This window comes from Dromiciops gliroides, chromosome 3 (genome assembly GCF_019393635.1).
Source record: "Dromiciops gliroides isolate mDroGli1 chromosome 3, mDroGli1.pri, whole genome shotgun sequence".
NCBI lineage: Eukaryota > Metazoa > Chordata > Mammalia > Microbiotheria > Microbiotheriidae > Dromiciops > Dromiciops gliroides.
In genome coordinates, this window is record NC_057863.1 from 350,280,224 (window position 1) to 350,304,110 (window position 23,887).

Below are 23,887 nucleotides of genomic sequence, written 5' to 3' on the forward strand. Positions count from 1 at the left end.
TTGGTCACCCAGGCTAGAACTACCTTCTCTCACCTACCAATATTTCTCTTGAATCTTTAGTCCTTTCCTTTCCATTGCCAGGGATACCACCCTAGTCCAGATACTTATTACCTCAAACCTGATTGACTACAGTAGTCTCCTATCTGATTTCCCTGCCTCTAGTCTTCTTTCCACCTCCCCATAATCTGTCCTTCATATCTTTTCCAGATAAGCCTTTCTAAAATACTATTCTCATCAGATTTCTCCTTTTCTCAAAACCTTTAGTAGTTCCCCATTTTCTCCAGGAAGAAAGTCCAAACCATATTTGAGATCCACCACAATAATAACTGCAATTCACCTTTCCTATAATCTATTTTTAATTTCTCCACCACACAAACCCTTTATTCCAGCCCTAATCCACTTACCATCACCTTGAAAGAGCACTGGATTTGAGAGGATCTGTGTTTGAATACCAACTCTGTAACCTTAGACTTTACAGAGGATAGGGGAAGAAGGAAGAAGATTGGAGGGGGGGGGGGTAGGAGAGTGCATGAGATGGTCTCTAAGGTCCCTTCCTGCTTTGAATCCTATATTTCTAAGACCGCAGTATGTCTTCTACCTTTCCCTTCCCCCCCTCCATGGTCCTTTGTTTATTCCCTTTCCCCTGTTTTTCTCTGATAGCCTTACCTATCTCAATCCAACCTTCTTCATGGCCCAACCAACTATTGCCCTGTCTTCTCTCCAGTTTGTTTCCAATCCCATATCCTCCATAAAGCCTTCTATTGTCATTCCAGGGAAGTGATCTCTCCCTTCTTTAAAATCTACAGAGCTTATCACCTAGAGCATTCATAGGAAACATTGTGCACTGCCTTATTTTCTAGCTGTGTACATTCCATTATCTCACCTGAATTATAGGCCCCTGAAAAACAAAGGACCCTGTCTTCTTAGTATTACTCACAGCACCTAATAAAATACCTTGATCATAATAAGGAATCAATTAATAAGAAATGAAGGGAAAAAAGAAAGGAGGGAAAGAATGAACAACACACCAATTAAATAGCCAAGTACTTGAAAAGTTTTTTGGAATCTAAAAAGAGCAGCTGGGCAAAATGATTGGTTATATATCACTGTATAAACAATGCTTCACAGCCATAGTCCTTTATCTCAAAAGATTCTGAAAGATTAAGGCTACTCACTCATCCATATGAAATCCCTCATGTGAAAGATGGAGTAGACTTATTCTGCTTGGCTCCAGTGGGCATAACCAGGAGGAATGGGTGGACTATACAAAGCAGTTAATATAATCCTGATATCAACAAAAACTTGCTAACAATATCCAGGCCTGGAGTCAGGAAGACATCTTCCTAAATTCAAATCTGGCCTCAAACACTTACTGACTTGTGACACTGGAGGCAAGTCACTTAACCCTGTTGGCCACATTTTTCTCATCTGTAAAATGAACTGGAGAAGTAAATGGCAAACCACTCCAGTATCTTTACCAAAAAAACTGTAAATGGGGTCAAGCAGAATCAAACATGACTAAAATGACCAAAAAACATGGCTAAGCCAGAGATAATGGGCCCTCCCCATAAATTAACACCCCAAAGGTCTTCATATCACCATGTGTTCTTCAATGTCAAATGACTGCAAGTTGCACAGTACCACAGTCTTCAAAGAATTGAGAGCCACTGGAAGGGTCATGAAGAGGTATATGGTGGACTACCATACATTACAAGTGAAGAATTATTCGAAGAAGCAATATAAAAGATGCAAGAGAGATAGAGAAATGGAGGGGAAGAAAAGTTGGCCACATAGAAAGAACAAGTGATAACCAATAGTCTTTGTGCTCTATTGGTATTCATGTTATAGGAAGAGCTATAGAGGAAGCCCTGCAGCATGTTGAATAGAACCTTTATGAAGGATTAGTAAGAGAAAGGACATGGACAGGAATCACCTGGGATGAGTAGGCATGGACAGGTTGCCATCCAGATGGAAAGAGGAAGTACCTACATCAATGAGATCACAGATCCCTCAGAGTACTACCTTCAAAGTAATAAAAATGTATTTCATTTTTTTAAATGTTATATTAAACTTGTCACTAATTCAGACGCCTTCGTTCTGCCATTTAACAAGTATATATTAAGGGGGGCAGCTAGGTGGTGCAGTGGATAAAGCATTGGCCCTGGATTCAGGAGTACCTGAATTTAAATCCGGCCTCAGACATTTCACACTTACTGGCTGTGTGACCCTGGGCAAGTCACTTAACCCCCATTGCCCCACACCAAAAAACAAAACAAAACAAACAAACAAGTATATATTCAGTACCTATTTAGTGCCTACTATGCTAAGGACTGTTGAGAAATGTAAAACTAAGGAAACCATTATCTCTGACCTTAGTCTTAAAGAAAAGTTAGGGAGACAGGTTATCCAGTAGAGGTACAGTCAAGGTAGTACATCAGAAATTGCAAAATACTGTGGTACCAACTTGATGCTGAAGTGTTTTAAGAACTTCAGAGGAAACGAATAATCACTTTCACCCAGAGTTAGGTCAGAAAACCTCACAGTGGAAGTTGGGCATCCAAGACAATGAGGAATTAGAACTGGTACAATAGAGAGGAGCAAAATCCTGGATGGAAGGTAGACTTGAGCAAAGGCCCAAAGGAAAAAATAGCTGCCATGTGTATATAATACAGAAAATAATATGGGAGGCAGCTAGGTGGAGCAGAGGATAAAGCACGGGCCCTGGATTCAGGAGTACCTGAGTTCAAATCTAGCCTCAGATACTTGACACTTACTAGCTGTGTGACCCTGGGCAAGTCACTTAACCCTCATTGCCCCATCAAAAAAAAAAAGAAAAGAATCTGATTAGAGTGAAGTATCTAGGCCAAAGAGTAATGGCAAATAGAGATGGATAGGAAAGGTTGATATCAAACCGGGATTTGATAGATGACAACAGGGAGCAGTTATAAGTTCTTATACAAGGAATAATGATGTAACCTCATCTGTTAGTACTTACAGAGAATGTCACCATACATGGCACTGTCCTAAGGTTTGGTAGGACTTTGGTATATAAAAACCATATGTATTATTAACTGTGGTAAAGAGAGAAAAGGGTTTAAGTATACTCCCCAATATTTTCTAATTTAAAGGAGTTGTTTAACCTCTCTGAGCCTAAGTTTCTTCATCTGAAAAATGGGGATGATAAAAAAAATTAATCTTACTAAATGTGACCTATTATTATTAGAAAGAGCACTGGGGAAGTGAATGATGGGTCAATTATGATGACCAAGCCTGATGCCAAAGAAGAGTTGGGAAAATGTTTTGCAGAGGTTTTGCAGAGACTATGGCTATGGAGTATTGTATATACTGCCTGATATAGCCAATGTGATGGTTCATTTTGACTAGCTATTTTTGTTTCCTCTTTTTTATTCACTGTTATAAGGGAAGACTCATGGGTAAGGGGTAAGGGAGTATAATATATTCAGAAATTAAGATGATATAGCAAAATATAGCAATAAAAATCAGATTTTTTTAAAACATTAAACTTTAACCAAGACTTCTGTATTTTAAGTCTGGATTTGACATTTAATCATTTAACTTCTTGGTTAAGCCTTGGGTATTTGCACTAAGTACTGTATAAGCCTTAAAGTGCTATGTAAATGTGAGCTATTATTAGAATATTACAAAATACAGAATATGGACAAAATGTGGCAATGTAGAATGGAGAAGAGAGAGCCAGCCTTCGACACTTGTATTTGAGTCCTGTGCCTGACATCTACTATCTCTGTGACCCTAGGGGTCATTGAACTTCTCGCCATTCTAAGATGATAAATGGCAGAGACATGCATTGGTAAAGCAAATTTTCCTCATCTGGTAGTTCCCTAAGCCAATGAAATCCCAAGTCCAGTCACTATCCCTCTCCCGATGAGTTCTTTAGATCCCCTGAAGTCTTGCTGCCTCACGTTTGCTATAACATTATTATTGGCAATATTTATGGCTAAGGATTGTGACAAAAATCAATAACCAAGAGCAAGCCATGGTCTACACTCAATTCTCTGTGCTAACAGAAAGTAGATAGTACAAAGCAGTGGATTTGGGGCGTTTTCAAATACATCATGTTGTTTTCTAGTTTTTTCTACAGCTGATATTTAAATTTTCCCTGAAAGAATGCCAAGAGAAAGTGGCCCCAGTTTACCAGGTGACCCAGAGATTCCAGTGTGGGTTTAAAACATTGCTGGCAATAATCCAGAGAGTAGCTAACACATGCAGATAATTAATAGGTTACTATATTTATGTATGTGACATTTTGTAGACATTTAAGTTCAAGAGTTATATTGGAGACCTTTCCTTAAACATACATCCCTTTGACTACTGTTGGGTAGGTGTTTATGTGCCTGTTATTTTTTATACTAATCATATACATTTCCTCTAGTATCACTTCAACCCTTCCCAGTCAGTTCTTGTCATGGAAGGAGAAGACATCGGGAATATAAATCAGGCTCTGCAGAAAGTGTCCTACATCAACTCCAGGCAATTCCCCACAGCAGGAGTCAGGAGGCTCAAAGTATCATCAAAAGTCCAGTAAGTTCAACTCCATCAAACCCATTAAGTCCATTGTGCTACAACAATCGTATTTGCCATAGGGATTTTGGTTCCCCGCCCCGCCCCCTGCACCAAAAAATAAACTCAAAAACTATCAGCTCTACGCATTAAACAAATGTTCACTTTTCCATAGCTACAGTGTTATTCACATTTTTCTACTGTAGGAAAGGGGATAACTCCTGTTTTCTAGCTAAGTACCTGAAGAGATCTATGTAGATATATGTAACAATTCATTATTTAATTTTATTTTTCAGGAAATTTTTTGTTTTACTAATGATTCTGCTCTTTGTTTTGTCAATTGTGCAACATGGTTTCCATTCTAAGCCCAAGAAGCCAAATAGCCACATATATGGCCTAATTTAAGGAGTTCTGGGAAGATGCCCTTACTGAAAACTAACTCTGTCATTGTTCTACTGTAGCAGTTTGTTTGACCTGAAATTGCACCATTAAAGCTCCATTTCTTGGGAGTGTGTTTCATTTCCTCTGTCCCTTATCCCATTGTTCTTGGATGGCTAAACCTTACTATCTAATACCTTAGCAAGAATAAATTGCATATTTGTTTGCATGTTATCTCCCTCATTAGATTGTAAGCTTCTTTTGCCCCTTTTTCTATCCCCAGTGCTTAGCATAATGCCTGGCACAAAGTAAGAACTTAATACATTTTTATTGAATTAAAGTATGTCAATCATTTAATCAACAAGTATTTATTGAATATCTGCCAGGTACTTAGCTCCTGTTTAGGAGCTATGAAAGATCTGAAAGCTAAGGAGAAGTCATAGACTATGTGACACTATTTGAATGATCTTGAACAAGTCATTTCCCCATCTCTGGTTGTTAACTTTTCTCATCTAGAAAATGAGGGGGTTGAAATAGGTGGCTCTCAAGGTCTTCTCCAGCTTGCTACCAAAAATCCTATGGCCCTATATTCTCAAGGACCTCTTGCCTAGTCTATTATAATTGTTTCCTAACTGGGTCTTCTTGCCTCTGGTCTCCCTCTTCACTTATCCTTTGGACAGCTGCTAAAATGTATCTTTCTAATGCACAGGACTCACTATGTTATTGTTTGTCCTTTATTCTCAAAGAGAACCAATGGCATCAGGAGGGTGATGACTTGAAAGTGAATTGGATTCAAGTGAGGTAGGGCTGTGCAAAGTCATCAGCCTCACTCTCTCCTCTAGAGTCATTTGGAGTCTAGTGGCAAGGCAAGGGTCAGGACGACACACCAAGATGAAGTGGGAAACTTTGTCCTCATCAGACTAAGGTCTTTTTAGGGCTCAGTTTGTTTGAGGCAACACCAATTCAGTGATCAAAGGGTAGATAAGAATTGAGGCAAAAGACGGCCTAGTTTGTCTTCTCAAAAGAATCAATGTGGGGGAAGGGAAGACCCACAGGGTTTCTGGACAGAACAGAAATCATTGCTATTTCACTCACTCTGAGCCATCAAAACCTAAACAATGACCAAGTGAGGCTTAGGTTGGGACCTATTATTGGCCAATCAGTGAGAGTCAGAGTGATTTGGGTTTAAAGGCATAGTCAAGTAGCTCCATTTGAATTCGTGGGCTTTATCAAAGCCTGGTTTTTCAGAGCTGTATTTCAAGAAATCATAAGTGATCTCATCCTTCCTCAAAATTTCCTAAATCAATTCTGTATTGATCTCTTCTTTGCCCCTGTCGTATTATACCTTGTGCCATGCTTGTTTCTATATGTATCCTATATAACCCCACCACCCCCATTACGTGATTAATTTGAGGGAAGGAACTATCATCCTCTATCTTTTGTCTCTAGTATCTAGCAAAGTGGTTTGCCCACAACAAGTACTTAAAACTGTTTGATGAATTGTTTAATTGTATGAATTAGATTAAAAAGCAGAACAATTATTTACACACCTGCAACAGAGAATTAGTTTATTGGTCCATAAGATGCTTTTCTAGCTATGGAAGGTAAATGAGAGGCTACTTGAAAATGGGACCCAGAGATAAGAAAATGGAAAGGGGAAGCAAAAACACGAGGAATGGAGTAAGAAATTCAGAAATAGGATGTGGGAGGGTACAGAAGACAGATTTAGTTGCCAGGTTTTGCCAAAGACCAAGTTTGTGTTCTAACAGTGAAATATAATTTCATAAACGAGCCCCAGCTGGAGGAGGAAGGGGAGCACTTCTTTATCCAGATGCCTATAGAGGTCCTAAGCCCTCTTTAGACAACCCTATTTTGGAAGAGAATTGTGCTCAATGAAGCAGGGCCTCCAACTAAGTTTCTTCTGAGCAAAGCTCAGGATCATGTAACCTCTCCAGAGGATTACAGATTTAGAACTGGAATGGACAATAGAAATCATCTAGTACAATGCCCCCAGTTTATAGATGAGGGAACTGAAGCCTGGAATGGTTAAGTGGCTTGTCCAAGGTCACACAGGTAATAAGTAGCAGAAGTGGAATTTTAACTCAGAGCCCTTTCCACATCCAGGACTCCTTCCACTAGAGTAATAAGCAATCCTTATAACAGGATTGTCTCTCTAAATAAAGAGGAGCTAGGGGGCAGCTAGGTAGCATAGTGGATAAAACAACAGCCCTGAATTCAAGAGGACTTGAGTTCAAATCCGACCTCAGACTTGACACTTACTTAGCTGTGTGACCCTGGGCAAGTCACAGCTTTCATTGTCTCATGGAAGGGAGGAATGAAGGGAGGGAGGGAGGGAGCAGTCTTCTGAGTATTTACCTGATAAGCAGTAAAGAGATAATTTGGCACTAGGCACTCTTCTATCAAGATACATTGGTTAGTAGATTTTGCATAGTTCCACTTTCCCTTGTTATGCTAGAAGTAGCAGAACAACGATTCTCTAACCCCAAAAAGGCTTATACTTTCAAGCACCAGAAGTACTCTTGACAAGCTGCTCACTCTAGTGGTTGTCAGTTTCAGCTCACCTGAGAATATGGGAAGCATCTGAAGAACAACAGAGCATGTCCTTCCCCTTGGCTGGGGAGAGTCAGGCTCAATGTATTATAAGACAAAGGAGCATATTTCTAAGCCTTTAACTACCAGTTCTACCTAGAAACAACACTCTTGTGGTATCCTTAAAGGGAAATAAAACACACAGTGGAAAAGCATGGTTTAGCTCTGGGGTCTCATTTAGCAAGATGGCTTTATCCAGCCTGTTAGATAACAATTTGCATACCTAATAATAGTGCTCATAACAATTACCTTCTACTGAATTAACTATGCCATTGATTTCTCAGTTTAACATTAATTAAATGTTTAAGAGTTGCATGTTGATCATATAAGAATATTTCCATTTCTACTGGCAGGATGATCTCTGTAAATCCCTTCTGATAGCTTTGAACTCAGTAACTTAGAGCAGCCCTCCACAAATAGGTGTCAAATTTCAGCCCTTCCATAGGGAGCCCCTTTGAGCCCTCACAATCAAAATGGGATTCTGCACCATAGAAACTCAGCCGGCTGAGAATTAATAGAAGAAATATCCAGTAAAATGGGGGCATTTCAGGATAAGTGATATTTGGGCATGAAGTTCTGATGGAGTTGGGGTAGAGAGAAGACATAGAGAATACTGAGGCAAGAATGAGGTCTTAGAGATTTAGATATACATCAGAGGAAAAACTGGCCACACTGCAGGTTAATCAAAGTAAAAATAAATGGCAATGGGGGGGGTAGGAGAAAGTGCCATTTGAATTATCCAGAGGTAATCAGGGAGAGATTCTGTTGATTTAAGTATATCAGTGTGAAGAGGATTATAAAAACAATAATGTCAACACCGTTGGGAATGAGAAGCCCCACGGAATGTCAAAGCTAGAACTAAGACCCAGATAGGTTAAATATTTTACCCAAGGTAACTTAATCTTCCAAATAATCAAAGGCTGACCCCTGCCTCCTTAAGCATAAAATGCTAAAAATAACATTCTGATTGATGACTCATGGGAGTCCTTATGCCCATCCTTTATTTCACTGTACTAAATATAAATACAATAATGTCTTCAGGAGCTTTTGAAGAGTTTGTCTCCACACTGAATGTCCACAGACTAATAAATGCTTTGCTAATTGTGACAATTTAAATTTCTCTCCCCCCCCTTTCTTAGCTTATAAATTGTCATTCCCATCATCATTTCTCTTTCCAATTTGCTGTTCTGAAACTGTTATATGCTAGAGAACTAGAGAAAAAATAACTTTATTCAAACTCTATATAAGGCACACTATTCATCTTGACAAGTGTTTCAACAGCCTGGCTTCACTTTCTTGGACCCTCCTTAACACCAGTGATTTATATCTTTGCTCCATAAGTATAAGCCATGCCTTGGACTCTACTCAGAATTCCCTTGAAGCTCTCAAGATTCTGAAATTTCCATCTTATAACATTATGACAGCAGGGTTGGAAAGGACCATAGAGTTCATCTAGTCCAACCCTCTCATTTTACAGATAAGGAAACTGAACCTCAGAAAGGTTAAGCCCAAGTCCATACAAGTAGTATATTCAGCTTCTTCTTATCCTCTACCTCCCATTGCTTTACTTCTCCTGCCCCTGTTCCTTGTACTCATTCTTCCAGCACCTAAAGATAATTTGTTACTTCACTCAGCTCCTTGCCCAGCCTAGACAGTCATTTCAATGATGCTCTTGCTAGGCTGCTGCAATCCCTCATGCCTGTGACCTGCCCTGCCAATTTCCAATCACAGAGAAAGGCCACAGCCAGCTCTTTCCACCACCATTCCTAGACTGCCTAGAATTGCTCAAAATTGTTGCAAAAGCACTACACACCCATGCTAACTGTAGTTGGACTTTCACTATTGTTCAATGACCCTTTTAGTCATCTCTTATTTACTCAGCAAATGCCCTGAAATGGACACTTCAAACTGTTACCACTTGCCTCAATAATTTCAACTCTATATCCACTTCCACTCACTCTCAAAAGGCAGCTCCACTGCCTACTTTACTTAACAAAGTGAAACACGAGCTCTCTCAACTTTGCTCCACTCCACCTCAAAATGTTTATGTTTTCACCCATCCTTTCTTACTTTCCTCCAGTCTCAGAGAGGAAGAATTGTCCCTCCTATATAGAATCATCTTACCACCTGTGTCTTGATCCCATTCCCTCCAACTTCCTCTCAGACATGACTTTATCACTCATTTACTTTCTTGGGCATTTTTAATCTCTCCTTATAGTTCAGACTTCCTCTATTCTAAAAAATAAATTCTTCACCAGACCCCATTCCCTTTTTCAAGCTACCATCCAATATTTCTGTTTTCATGGAATCTTCTCAAAAAGATTGTCTAAACTCTAAATATGCCTCCACTTCTTCACCTCCCATTCATTCCTTAACACCTGGCAATCTGGTTTTCCACTTACTTGAAATTGTTAGGATTTTTTTGGTAGGTCACCAGTGACCTCATAATTACAGTATTGTTTGTGTGTGTGTGTGTGTGTATATGTGTGTGTGTGTGTGTGTGTGCGCGTCTGTTTTCTCAGGTCTTATCCTCTCATAACTTTTTTTTCTCCCTTAGCTTCTGGGATATTGCAGAGGATTCTAGCTTTTCTCCTCTTTGACCACTCCTCATGTTTTCTTTGTTGGTTTAAGCCTCCTCTTTTTTGTTTGTTTGTTTTTGTTTGTTTGTTTGTTTGTTTGTGAGGCAATTGGGATTAAGTGACTTGCCCAGGGTCACACAGCCAGTAAGTGATAAGTGTCTGAGGCCGGATTTGAACTCAGGTCCTCCTGACTCCAGGGCTGGTGCTCTATCCACTGCGCCACCTAGATGCCCCTTGCTTCCTCTTACCTAATAAATCTCCCACCTACACAATAAGTCCAATAGCTCGTCTGCAATGTTCTATTCTACCTCAATATTTTAGTCACTGTCAACCACTTCTGCAGTTTCAACTATTTATTCCTCTCCAGTGGATTATTCCCAAATTTACCATTCGGGATCCAGACTCACATCTACAATTGTCATCTGGTTATCCTGCCCGCATCTCAAACTCAATAAGTCCCAAGCCGAATTAATCCCACTTCATCACCCCAAACCAGCTCCTTTCTCTGACTTCCCTAATCACCCAAGCTAGAAATCAAGGAATACTCTTCAGTTCTTTCTTCTCTTTACTTTTTACATCATTAGTTGCTAAATTCTGTTGATTCTACTTCCAAAATATCTGCCATTTGTCTTCACCATTACTTTCCTACTGTCCTCTTCTACTTTCCCTGAGTTAGGCCTTCATAGCAATAGCCTCTTCATTTCTCCTCTCTCCTGTCTCTAGTCCATTCTGTACATGGACAGGTCACTTGAAGTATCTATCTTCGGTTTTCCTTTCTACAAACGGGAGATCATATAGCTGTAGTACCTACTATACATAGCTGTAAACTTTCAAGTGCTACATAAATGCCAGATATTATCCTTCACCCCCTTAGGCAGACTAAGACAGTACCTTTTCTATACTACTTAGACTTACTAGATTGTAAGCTTCTTGAGAGTAGACCTGGGTTCTAGCCTCAACTCTGACACTCACTCCCTGTGTGGTCCTAATAGGGCTTGCATGACTTCCTTCACAGGTTTTTGTGAGAGATAATCAGTCAATTTTAAAATCCTAGGAAATGTAAGGTATTCATTCCTGTATTTCCCACAGCACCTAGCACATTAGGTTCAATAAATAGCTGCTCAATTGAATTAAGTGAAGGCCTAAGGGATTCTACTTGTGACCAAAGAGAAGATACACTTTGGATGTTTTTACCATTTTTTGTTTCCTTCCTAGCTCCTATTTTTGGAAGTTGAAAACTGCCAGATTCGTGATCTTTAATCTAGGATGTGTCCCGAGGTTGCATACCATCTTAACTTCTGACCATCTAACCTACGAAGTTAGCACTTGGTTGTAAGACTGTCTTGTTGGGTAATCTTGTACCTTCAGCTAGACAGAAAGTCCTGGGCAAAAAGCATGGCCTGTAGTTTTTTTGAAATATCCAAATCACTTAACACAGAGTAGGGCCCAAGGTAAGCGCTTAGTAAGTATGTATCCTTCAAGGTCAATCTCAGGTGCCAGTTCTGCCACCTTCCTTTATATCCTCAGTAAAATACCCACTTTGTAACAGGCACTATGCCTAAAACAACTAGGTGGTATAGTGGATAAAGCACTAGAGCTAGAGTCCAGAAGACCCAAGTTCAAATTAATCTTCAAACATTTAATAGTTTTGTGATCCTGGGCAAGTCACTTAATCTCTACCTGCTTCAGTTGCCTCAACAGTAAAATTGTGATTATAATGACACCTACCTTTGTGAGGACAAAATAAAATATTTGTAAAAAGCATTTAGCACAGTGCCCAGGACATGGTAGGTTTTATATAAATGCTTATTCTCTTCCCCTATGCTGTACTGCTAGTGGTATGACCCTGAGCAGTTATTTAACTACTGTCTGCCTCCATTTCTTCAACTATAAAATGGGGATAATGATAGCACCTACCTTCCAAGGTTGTCATGAAGATCAAATGAGATAATATTTTTAAAGCTTTTGGCACTGTTTCTGGCACATAGTAGGCACTTAATCAATACAGATTTCCTTCCTTCTATGTCTCCAATGCATTCTATTTGATCATATCTTATCACCTTATTAGATGGTAGGTTCCCTGAGGGCAGAAACTGTGTTGTTTTTCACCTGCCTATCTCCAATGCTGACAGTGCCCTGCTAATACTGAGTGGAATCTTAATACATATTTTCAGATTGAATTGAATTGGTAAATTGCCAACCATACTATTCACTGAAGGAGCCCTGTGTTTTTTCCAGATGTTTTGGAGAAGATGTCTGCATTAGCGTTCCAGATGTGGATGCCTATGTGATGGTGCTGCAAGCCATAGAGCCTAGGATCACCATTAGTGGAACAGACCACCTAGTGAGGCCAGCTGCCCAGTTTGAAAGTGCCAGAGGAGTGACTCTCTTTCCTGATGTGAAGATTGTGAGCACCCTTGCCAAAACAGAACCACCAGGAGATTCAAAGGAAGAAGACCAAGGTTCGTTTGGAGTATTTTTATTACCTTCCTGACAGCATGTAAGGCTGTATTTCAAGGTGTAAATATTTTTTTAACATGTATGTAGTAAAATGAAGGTTTCACTCAGCAGGATTACTCCAAGCTATTGGGGAATTTTCAGAATTCGTATTTCCAACAGTTTCATTATCGGTAGGGTTGTTCCGAGAAAGCCGAATAAAGTATTTTGAATTATTCAGCTAGGGACCAATATTAGCAACACCGAAGGCTGAAGTATATGCCTGTAGGAAAAATTCTTCTTTTTTTCTCCCTCTACAGTGGTACAAGTTTATAGGAGAAAAAAAAAAAAACATCAATTTGAGAACTGTCCTCAACTATGTTTCTCAAGGAGAATAACTTTCAAGTCTCTATACATCCTTCAGGAAAGTGGTTGCTAATGATCTGCAGGCTTGGGTGGACTGGATTCCCTGAAGGGTTGCTTCTATAATAATCCTAATTACCAGTTGCCTTAAACTACCCCTGCTCCCTGAAGGCTGAATAATATTGCAATCCGAGCCCTCCTTGCACACTCTGTAGCTCATAAAAATAAATTGTGTTTTACCTGTCTCAGATTGTGCAGTTTCAGAGTTATATGCCGATGTGCATTATGCTGTATGATCTCTTCTTCTCTCCTATGGTCATTTGTGGTTAACATCAGCCAGAACAAGAAAGGGGCTTTGACCTCAGCTATTGGAGGCTATAACAGATACCTTCTAGATGTGGTTTGCATATCAGCCGAAAGCTTTGGCACCAGATAATGGGCACAGCAGGAAGGGGCAATTAGTGATTTCCAGAATTGTCCTGTTGTTTATAGATCCAATAAGCCAGTTAATTGGCTACTTAAGAAGATGGGACCTTAGAATCATAGAAGCATAGATTTAGAGATGGAAGAGACTAGTTCAAACTTCTCAGTTACAGATGAGGAAACTGAGAGCTTTAAAGGTAAAGTGATTGGCTAAAAGTCACAAGATAGTATGGGGCAGAACCCTGGTCCTTTAACTCAAAAGCCCACCTTTATTGTAAGCTATTAATAATGACAAATGGGTTTGTCCCTACCCTTTACAAGTTAGTAGTGTAAAGTCAGTGATAGACTAGGATTTACTAATGCTTAACTATAAAGCCTTGGATGAGTCACTTCAATGGACCTCAGTTTCCTCATCAGTAAAGTAAGAGGGTTGGACAAAACAATTAATAAAGTTCCTTCCTACTTTAAGAGACTTATCATTATCTCATTGTCTGTTAGGAAGTTAATTTCTCAGCTAGGTGGCACAGTGGATCAAAGTATTGGACTTGGAGTCAGAAAGACCAAGTTCGAACACTGCCTCAGACCCTTACTATGTGACCCTGAGCAAGTTACTCAGCCTCAGTTTCTTCATCTGTAAAAGGGAGACAGTAACACTACCTCAGAGGGTTGTTGTGAGAATCAAATGAGTTAACAGAAGTAAAGGCCTGTGCAATCCTTTAAAGTACTACAAAAATGCTAGCTGTTATTATTATTATTATTTTTTCATCTGGAGGTATTCAAATTGCCTTCCCACAGGCATAACCTTTATGGTCCCATAAATGGATTTGATAAAACTGAAATGTCTTAGGAGGGAGTGGGGTTTGGGGCAGGGGTTCAAGAGGGATTTTAAAGAACTACCACTGAACCACTAATACCCACCACCACCACCAAAACTGAGAAAACTAGTTAAGCCAGTTTTTCTTGGTCCATTACCAGAAGCTTCCAGTTCAGTGCATGCTGACTTGGGACCTCAAGCCTCCCATGACTAGAAAATTAAGGTTAATATGGAAGGTAGGTTCATGTTTTCAACCCATGGCTCTCCAATTAGTGCAAGACTCACAAACTTCCCCTTGCCCCCTTTGCCCAACTGCCACCTTCTCTTCTCTAGACCATCATTAGAAAAAAGGAAGAGCTGGAAAAACACTATACAGAGTCTCAAAATCAATTTTCAATTATGTTTATTGTTCATACTTCTGCATGTGCTCTTGGATGCCTTTGATATGGGGTGGTTTTTCTTTTTTGTTTTGTTTTTTTTCCCCAGAACTGCTGCCCTCTGGCTGGCATTTTTCAAGGTTTAATAGGTTCTTAAAACTATTCAACCATTTCCTTGAAAAATTGAGAGTCATAAAATAAGCCAGGGAGCAGGCAAAAGAGGAGAAGACTTGTGGAGAGCTATGGTAACATTATGCCCTAAAGCCAGGACAGAGCTCTATACAATTCTGTTCTTAGCCTTCCATGCTAATATGTTGGTGTTAATGCATTACTTTTCCCAAGTAACATATTTGCAGTTTACTGGGGACTTTCAAGAGGTGATATATCAATGTAAAGCAGTAACCCTAATGCTTGGAGTTCAGGATTTAAGGAAGGTATTTTTGGCCAGAGGAGGGATTTGGAGGGGTGGGGAGGAGGGAGTTAGTATCATGAGATCATAGATCTAGAAATAGAGGTGACCTCAGAAACCAATTTAGTCCACCCCTTCCCTTTACAGATAGAGAAACTGAAGCCCAGAAAGGTTCAGTGAATAGCCCTCCTATTCCATCATAAGAATTCTTAACCTAGGGTATAGGAACCTTTTTAAAAGATATATTGTTAATTATATTTCAAAATAAATCGTTTCTTTGTAATCCTATATATTTTATTCATTTTAAAAATTACTTGGAAGGGTCCATAAGTTTCACCAGACTGCCAAAAGAGTCAGGCACAGAAAAGGTTAAGAATCCCTGAGAGGAACACGGTGGTTGTGTCAGAGACTAACAATAACAATGATAATAGGTCACATTTATGTAGGACTTTAGATTTTACAGTCACCAAGTCCCGTTTCTCCCTCCCTAGTATCTCTTATAATAAGCCCCCTTCTCTTCTCTGACACTACTGCACCACCCTGGTCCAGGATTCAAGACCTTTCCAATTGCTTGCTGATAGGTCTCCTTGCCTTATCTTCCCTCACTCCAATCCATCCTCCACTCATCTGTCCAATGGATCTTCCTAAAGCACAGGCCTTCATCACTTGACCCCTTTCTACCTTTCCAATATTATCATGCCTTACTCCCCACCCCCCATGTATGCTCTGCAACCCAGTGACATGGGCTTCCTGGCTTTTCCTTGTACACAACATTCCATCTCCTGATTCCTTGGATGTTTCCAAGGCTTGGAAATCTCTCCCTCTTTACCAATGCTTCCTGGCTTCCTTTGGATTTCAGCTAAAGTCCCATATTTTGCAAAAAGCCTTTCCCAGGCTTCTTTAATTTTAGAACTTTCCCTCTGAAACTACCCCACCCAAAATTTATCTTGTATTTACCTTTTCTGTTACATAGTTGTTTGCCCCCATTAGACTTTCAGAAGGAACTTTTGGGGAAGAGGGTGTTTATTGGATTTAGGGTTGTTGGTGGATTTTTTTTTCCTTTCCCTTTGTAACCCTAGCACTTAGCACAATGCCTGGCACATGATAGGCTCTTAATAAAGTCTAATGGACTGATTATGCTTTTTCTTAATGTGCCCTTATTATATAGACTGTTCGAATATCATTTTATAAGTAAGTAAACTGAGGTTCAAAGAGGTAGAGGGATTGCCAAAGTTCACATGACTAGTAAACAGTAAAACAAAAACTCTAATAACCCTGGGCCTCTGACTCTTATGCTCTTTCCACTTATTACATGCTCATGCTCCAGGGCCGTCCCTTAGGCCTCTGCTTTTTTCCCTCCCATAGCCCCAAAGCACATGCTCTTAGAGGAGATGCTGCACAACCTGGACTTCTGTGACATTTTGGTGGTGGGAGAAGAACTGGAACCTGGACAGGAATGCTTAGAACTAGACTATGGCAAGCTGCGGGAAAGACATTTGGATGCCACAAACTCCACATCAGGCTATTCTATCTATGGTAAGGGAATTAACTACTTCAGTTTTCCCCCAATGTCTTGTTGCTGGTGGCTTTCCTATGAGGAGTGGCCATGACTTTAGCTTTAGGACCTGCTTAAATGTACTGGTCAGAGGTCAAAGAAAAGACCACTCTGCCATGGCCCAATCAGCAGGGGGAGACACTTGATTTCTGACTCATGATTTTGGTCCCCAGGTCTTGACCATCCTGAGTCACTCATACCAATGTTAATCAAACCAGTGGTTCCCATTTAGTGGTTCCCTAGTAAGTGGTAGAACAGAAACTCTGATCCTGGGCCTCCATTTCCAAGGGTTTCATGCAAAAAAATTATCTAAAGCAGTAAATAATTGCCTAATTCTTACAAATATATTGTTCCTTTCTGACAATATGATCTAGATAACCTAAATGTATGGTCTTTTCTTTCACCCTTAAACTCTCTTACTTTAGGAATTATTTATAACAATAAGCCAATCTACCTAGCATAGAATCCCCACCAGATATAAATGATCATGGGTTAATTTGGTTGGATCTTTGGAACCTGACTCTTTTCAAGAAATAACTCATTTCAATAGTAAAGCTTAATTTGATGTACATTCTATCCCTAACACCCCCTCCACCAGTAGAATTCCCTCTCTGGGCAAATCAGAGAATTGAAAGCCTTGGCCTTGGGGCACCCTCCTGAGAATGACTCAAGTGTGGCTTTCCTAACCTAGGTGTGGGCACAATGATCAGCTATGAACAGGTCCTTCACCAAGTCCGCTATCGCAATTGGCACCCAGCCAGCCTAGATGAGCGAAAGTTCCAGATCAAGTGCTCAGAGCTCAATGGACGCTACACTAGTAATGAATTCAACTTAGAGGTGAGTCCTACTATTGTTTCATTTTACAAACATGTATTCATGGCCCTAATGGGATCCTAACATAAGCCTAAAACTGCCACCCCCTCTCTCCTTCTTTGTGGCCCCTTTAAGAGAATAAATCTGGGATAAAGACAAGAGATACAGGAATGACCTTGAAGGACAGTTCTAAAGTTCTCATTCATTCAATCACAAAAACCTAGGTTAGATCAAGTTAAAGATATGAGACCAAAACAGGACCCCCTCCACCTCTCTCCTTGGTCACCTGCCCACTACTTTCACAGACTGGGAGTGGAAATTGCTCTGAAAACCACAAAATCACTTAGAATTAATACTCTTCATTACTAAATTCAGGGAAAACTCAAATCTGCATGAATAGAGAGAGGTGAAGAGAAATAGGGAGGAGGAAATAATACTCTTTTTCCATCTTAGATTAGCAACCCAGAATGCCCACCATTAGGGGATACTCCAAAGAAAGGAGGATGTTGAGGTATTGACATCAAAGGATCATTAAACTGATGTCCTTGCCCAATGACAGGAACTAGAGCTTAATTCAAGAGATAGGAGACCACTTTGTTGTCTGTTCATTTGCCTGTGGGCTCTGCCTCATCTTGGTCCTGTTTGCCCTCTTAATTCCATCACCACCACCCAAAACTTATTTTAGAAATTAGAAACCCTTTGTTTTTTATGCTAGCCATTTTCCCTTAACCTGCCTCCCTTAAAAGAAAAAACAAAATTAAGCCAAACCAACATATGCAGCAACCACATCTGACAGCTTATATCACATTTCACATAGTCTCCTAACTCTGTCCCGAGGTAAGTTTTATTTCATCATCAGCTTTCCTGGATGAAGATTCTCCATCGTACTCCATCAAACTTCAGCTACCTTTAAATATTGTTTCTGTTTACATTATCTTAGTCATTGCCTACATTGTTCTCATTAACTATACTACTCTAAATACTTATGCCACTCAGCATCCGTTTATACAGGTCTTCTGAAATTTCTCTCAGCTCCTCATGTCACTGATTCTTACAGCACAATTATATTCCGTTACAGTCATATAATAGCTTCTGTTTAGTCATACTATACAAGTAAGTGGTTGATGGGCAACCACTTCATTTCCAGTTTCCAAGTTCCATTCTGATAAGTATTGATTAAGATGCTGTACAGTGGGTTCTCTTTGAAAACTGCTCTTTCCGGGTGGTGGTGAGTTGCTGATTGTATTTTTTCCTTCCCCTATTCCTTCTTTTCTTTTTCCCTAGTTCTATTAACCTTACTTGTGTTTTAAATTTGTTCCCATTTTGTTTTTTAAAGAGGCTGTTAAATCTCCTTTCTTACCCCAATATTATGGCGAGCTGCCCAATTAACATTCCCCATATTAAATTTGGCCCTTACAATGCAAAGACAACAATGGTTTACTGCTAGGTATATGCCCCAAAGAGATCAAAGACAAAATCAAATGTTCCCAAATACACAAAAGTATTAATAGCAAAATGTTTGTGTAGTAGCAATAAACTAGAACTAAAGTGGATACCTATCAATTGGGGTAAATAAATTGCAGTAAATGGAATATTACTGTTCCATAAGTAATAATAAACACAATTCAGAGAAGCATGGGTAGACTTATACAAATTGATGCAAAGAGAAACAAGTAGAACAAGGAAAACAATAACCTAATAATACATAAGGAAAGAACCACAACAAAAAATACTGAATATTATGTAATTAATTATAATTACACAGCCCTGAAGAAGAGATAATAAAATGTACCTCCCTCCCTCTTATTTGCAGAGCTGAGGGATTGAAGACTTGAAAAAATTGCATCTATTCAGTTAATATGCTGGTTAGTTTTCCTGAACCACTTTTTCTCCCTCTTTCTCTTTTATTCTTTGTTAGGAAAGAGGGGAGGCCTATATTCAAAAATAAAGTGATGTAAAAACAACAGATATCAATTAAAATTTTTAATTTTTAATAATCCAAGGGAAGACAAGTTCACCTTTGTGAATTGTCTGGTGCCAAAAATATCCTGCAAGCAAAGGAGGCCACAGAAGCTGGCCCAGCACACTAGCTAAAGGTACAGATGCAACCAGTTTCTTTCTTTCTATTTCTAGGTGAATGTGCTACATGAGATCACCCCAGACACAGAGCACATCAACAATATGGTTGTGCAGCCTCAGTTCCTTCAGTCCATGCACCATTCAGAGCCTGAAATAAGTAGCATGCGTAATTCAGGTAAGAATTGGGGGATCTATACACTTCAACTTGGCACCACTGCCTCCCCAGCAAGGGCATCTTCTCATCCCCTCAGCCAAACCTACTACCACTTCAGAGTCCCAGGGTCATCCATTAGGAAGGCAGGGGAATGAGTTAGGGAGTTAGAAGAGCCAGCTTTGCCAATGGCTTTGTTTAATGTCAGATGGCTCCATTTGTCCTGGCTTTGTTAGTAACTATCCATGTATTCCTAATCAAATCATTTAACTTCTCAGAGTTGCCTCCTTGTTAAGAGAAAAGACCAATGCTAAAGAAACAGAAGAGTCCTGGAAAACATTTGATAAGACCTGTGTAAAATATAAGCAGCCATATGGAACTGGCCTTTCTTTTAAAATGTGTTTATTTCAGAGGTGTAACAATCACAGCCTCAGAAATGGATGATAGGACCAAAATGTTTGCCCAAATGTATCTGATAGGGCAAAAGTCCTATATAGGTGATCAGATATATGAAACAATAATAAATTCATAGACTATGTATGCATGGAGTCAGGAAAACCTGAATTCAAATCCTACTTCATACTAACTGTGTGTGACCCTTGGCAAGTCATTAACCTCTGTCTGCCCCAGTTTCCTCATCTATAAAATGTTAACAAGAGTAGCATCTACCTTACAGGGATGTTGTGAGGATCAAATGAGAACACAAATGTAAAGGAATCTGCAACCTTAAAGTGTTATATTATTATTATTATCATAATTATCACTATTATTGTCAGCTTAGACCATTCCCAGTATGAGAATTCTCTTCCACCAACAAAGATGTCAATCCTCCATTGACTTGGAAAGTCCTAGGGTCCTGAGGTACAGAAAGCTTAAGTGACTTTACCCAGAGATATATAACTAAGACATATCCAAAGGGGCATATACAAATATATACACATATATGTGTGTGTATGTAAATACACACATGCATTTATATATATATATATATATATATATATATATATATATACACACACACACACACACACACACACCAGATCTTAATGACTCCAGAGAAAGCTCTACTATGCCAAGCAGCCTCTTTCATATTATAATGTTGTTATATCATATTCATTATATTATGTTTCATATAATAAATTGTATCAGTATCATAGTGCAGTAGAAAGATCCTGGTGATAGAGGTCAAAAGAATGGGGTTTTAGTCCTTATTATGCCACTAATTCTCACTGCGTGACTTTAAGAAGATTACTAGAATGTCTCCATACCCCAGTTTCTCCCTACTACTATACTTGCAATTAGAAGATCTGGGTTAAAAGTTTCAGCTTCACCCTTATAAGTATGTGACCTTAACTGAGCAAGTCACACCTGTGAGCCTCAGTTTCATCACCAATTTAAAAAACATTTGCATCTCTCCCCCGCCCCCCCCCCCAGTTGCTGGGAGGCTGACATTGTAGAATCGGAAAAGTACCTTATAAATGCGAGTGATTTTCCTTGCTTTAAAAGTAAGAATAACAACTCGCATGCCTGTATAAACACAAAGTCCAATCCCAGTGCCAGTGTCATGAGTGGAAAAGACATTGTATCTAAAAATCAGGAAAGACCTGAATTTGAATCCCCTTTCTGCTACTACGACCTGTATGATTGTGGGTAAGTAATTTTCCCTCTTTGGTCCTCTATTTCCTCTTTTGCCAAATGAGGAAATTGAACTAAATGATATCCAAGGCCCCTTCCAGCTTTAAAGCCTATGGACATCATCATCAGTACCATCATCATCTTCATCATAAAAGAGCATTTATTAAGCGCCTACTCTATGTCAAGCACGGTGCTAGGAACCTGTGAACACAAAGATAAAAATTTAACAGTCCCTGCCCTCAAGCAGTCGACATTTTACTGGGTATGTATATTTCATATAATTATGTGAATTTAAGAAGGAACAGAATTTTAGGACGCTTGTCCCTAAACAAGGAAAAGAAAATGGTAAAGCCTAGTAATACAGAATCTAGCTATCCCAGCCAGAAGACCCAAGATATAGAGCCTCGCTCAACTTGCTGTGAGGTATTGGGGAAAACAGCATTTCTCTATGTCTCATCTATAAAATGGGAAAAAGCTAGATTTAGAACCCCAGGACATGAGTTTGAATGCTGGCTTTGGTACTTACTACCTGGGTGACTCTGGGTAATTTGCCTCACCTTTCTGGGCACACATCAGTTTCTTCATCTAGAAAATAACAAGGTGGACCTAGTTGGATCCCTAAGGTTCCCCCTAACTCCAAAACCTATGGCTCTCTGATCTAACCTGGGAATTTCATAGAATTAAATAAGATAATGTGTGTGACAAGTATAAAATATAAAGTACTCTTTGGAAAATATGAAGGATGATATAAACATTATATAATTAATCATTGAGAAACACCTATGATTCCATGTAACCAAGAACTTAATAGAAATACACCTACAATTCATTTGTGTCTCTTTTCCTCTTTTCAGTCATTCCCAGCATTGCAACGGTGGTCATAATCGTCTGTGTCGGGATGCTGGTGTTTGTGGTTGCGATGGGTGTATATCGAATCCGAGTGGCGCACCAGCATTGCATGCAGGAGAGTGAATCAGCCAAAGAGAGTGAAATGGATTGGGATGACTCTGCCCTTACTATCACTGTCAATCCCATGGAGGTAAAACCATACCCCTTAACTGGAAAGTCCTTTCTGGAATCCTCTTCCCCTTTCATTATGATATATTTAATATATCACCTATGACATAAGGAGCCTTCTAAGGAATTTTGAGGGGAGGGGAAGTTGTTGGGGAAGTCTCTCTATTATTACCTATATGGCCCTGAACAACTCACTAACTTCTCTGGCCATCAGTTTCTTCATCTAGAAAATGAGGCAGTTAGACCAAATGAACTCCAAGATCCTTTTAAATCTATTCAACTAAATCTATGATCCTCTGATTCTTTGTTCTGCCTAAAGCCTTTCACAGGCTCTGTACTCTTCAGCCTTCAGCACTGTTTCTCAATTTGGTGAGCATTTGATGCCAATCTATACATGCCCCAAAGAGATCATGCCCTACACCAAGTCCCCATCTTCAATGTGAAACCTCTACAGTCACACCATTAATTCCTATGCCTTTCTTAATTTGTGTAAACAAACATACCCAGATCATATAAACCTTGTCGATATAAAACAAAAGATAGAACCCAAGCAAGTAGTAATCACATCAGCTGGTTAAACTGGTTGCCAGCTCCTGAAAGAAATTACCCTACCTATCCAAGAAATTACTGTACCACCTCTTGAAAGAACCCACTAGCTAGTTATCAACAACTCCTACCTTCCCTTTAATGATCACATAGAACCCTAAGAGATTCAGCCCAGAAAGAAAGAACTCTCTTCAGACACTCCAGGCAATATAAACAGGCCTACACTAGCAAGGGGACTTTTAGAGGGTCAGGAAGCTAGGAAGTCAATAAAGGGATAAGAAAAAGGGAGAGTGGTGGGGAAAAAGAGAAGAGGAAGATGTTGGGACCTGCTCCCCGCCCCCCCAGTCACACTAAAACAGTCAACATTAGTATTGAGCACATATGTGTCCACTTCTGTATTACTATAAACTAACACAAAAGCAGAAGAAAACATGGTCTTACCAGCCTCTTTCCTCCCTCCCCACCTGCAAGGAACTTAATTTGGTTGGGGGTGAGGAGGAGAAGACTAAAACAGGTGAAACCTTTAGAGAATACAAGACTTTGCAGAATCAGATGTTAGATTACAGTATGCAGTAGAGATTTAAGTGCTTTAGGAGTTAAAGAGAAAGGTCACTTTGGGCCAGAATAGTGAACATGGAATAGGAAGGGCTATGTATGTGCCTGTCCAAACATATTACATATTCTCAAATGATGTCAGAACCTCCCAGTGAATTTGAGTATTCCCTTCTGGAAAGAGGGTAAAAAAAAATTATCAACTATCTGTCTAAACTCTTCTGAGGAGTAAATAATGAGAGGCACCATGGTGGAGTGATGAGTGTAATAACCTTGCTGTCCAGAAGGCCCAAGTCAAGTTGTATCTCTGATACATCACCACTGTATCACAACTTCTCAATGACCCAACCAAATGATCCATTGAGACTATAAGTTACACAACTGATGATCTGAACCAGTGGACGGACTTTCCACACTTTCAGATCCCTACAAAAATGAAGTCATGAGTCTAGGCCAAAAAAGAACAAATAAGTTTCTTTGCAATGTCAAAATTCTGCAATTCTTTTATAGAAGAATGTGTAGCTCTTTGCAAATATCAGATGCTCCTGAATTGTTCAAAAATAATAGGGACCACCCCCTTGCAGCAATTAAGGTTATGTTAATGGTACTGT

General features: G+C 39.5%; 1 protein-coding gene across 1 annotated transcript in view; it reads left to right on the forward strand.

The window, feature by feature from the left end:
• Positions 1 to 23,887, forward strand: part of CLSTN2 (calsyntenin 2) — a 983,983-nt gene that overhangs the window by 945,896 nt on the left and 14,200 nt on the right. The window contains exons 11-16 of the mRNA XM_043992716.1: positions 4,412 to 4,560; positions 12,345 to 12,568; positions 16,294 to 16,464; positions 17,175 to 17,320; positions 19,430 to 19,550; positions 22,016 to 22,200. Coding sequence (XP_043848651.1) covers positions 4,412 to 4,560; positions 12,345 to 12,568; positions 16,294 to 16,464; positions 17,175 to 17,320; positions 19,430 to 19,550; positions 22,016 to 22,200 — 996 coding nt within the window. The remainder of the gene's footprint in view (positions 1 to 4,411; positions 4,561 to 12,344; positions 12,569 to 16,293; positions 16,465 to 17,174; positions 17,321 to 19,429; positions 19,551 to 22,015; positions 22,201 to 23,887) is intronic.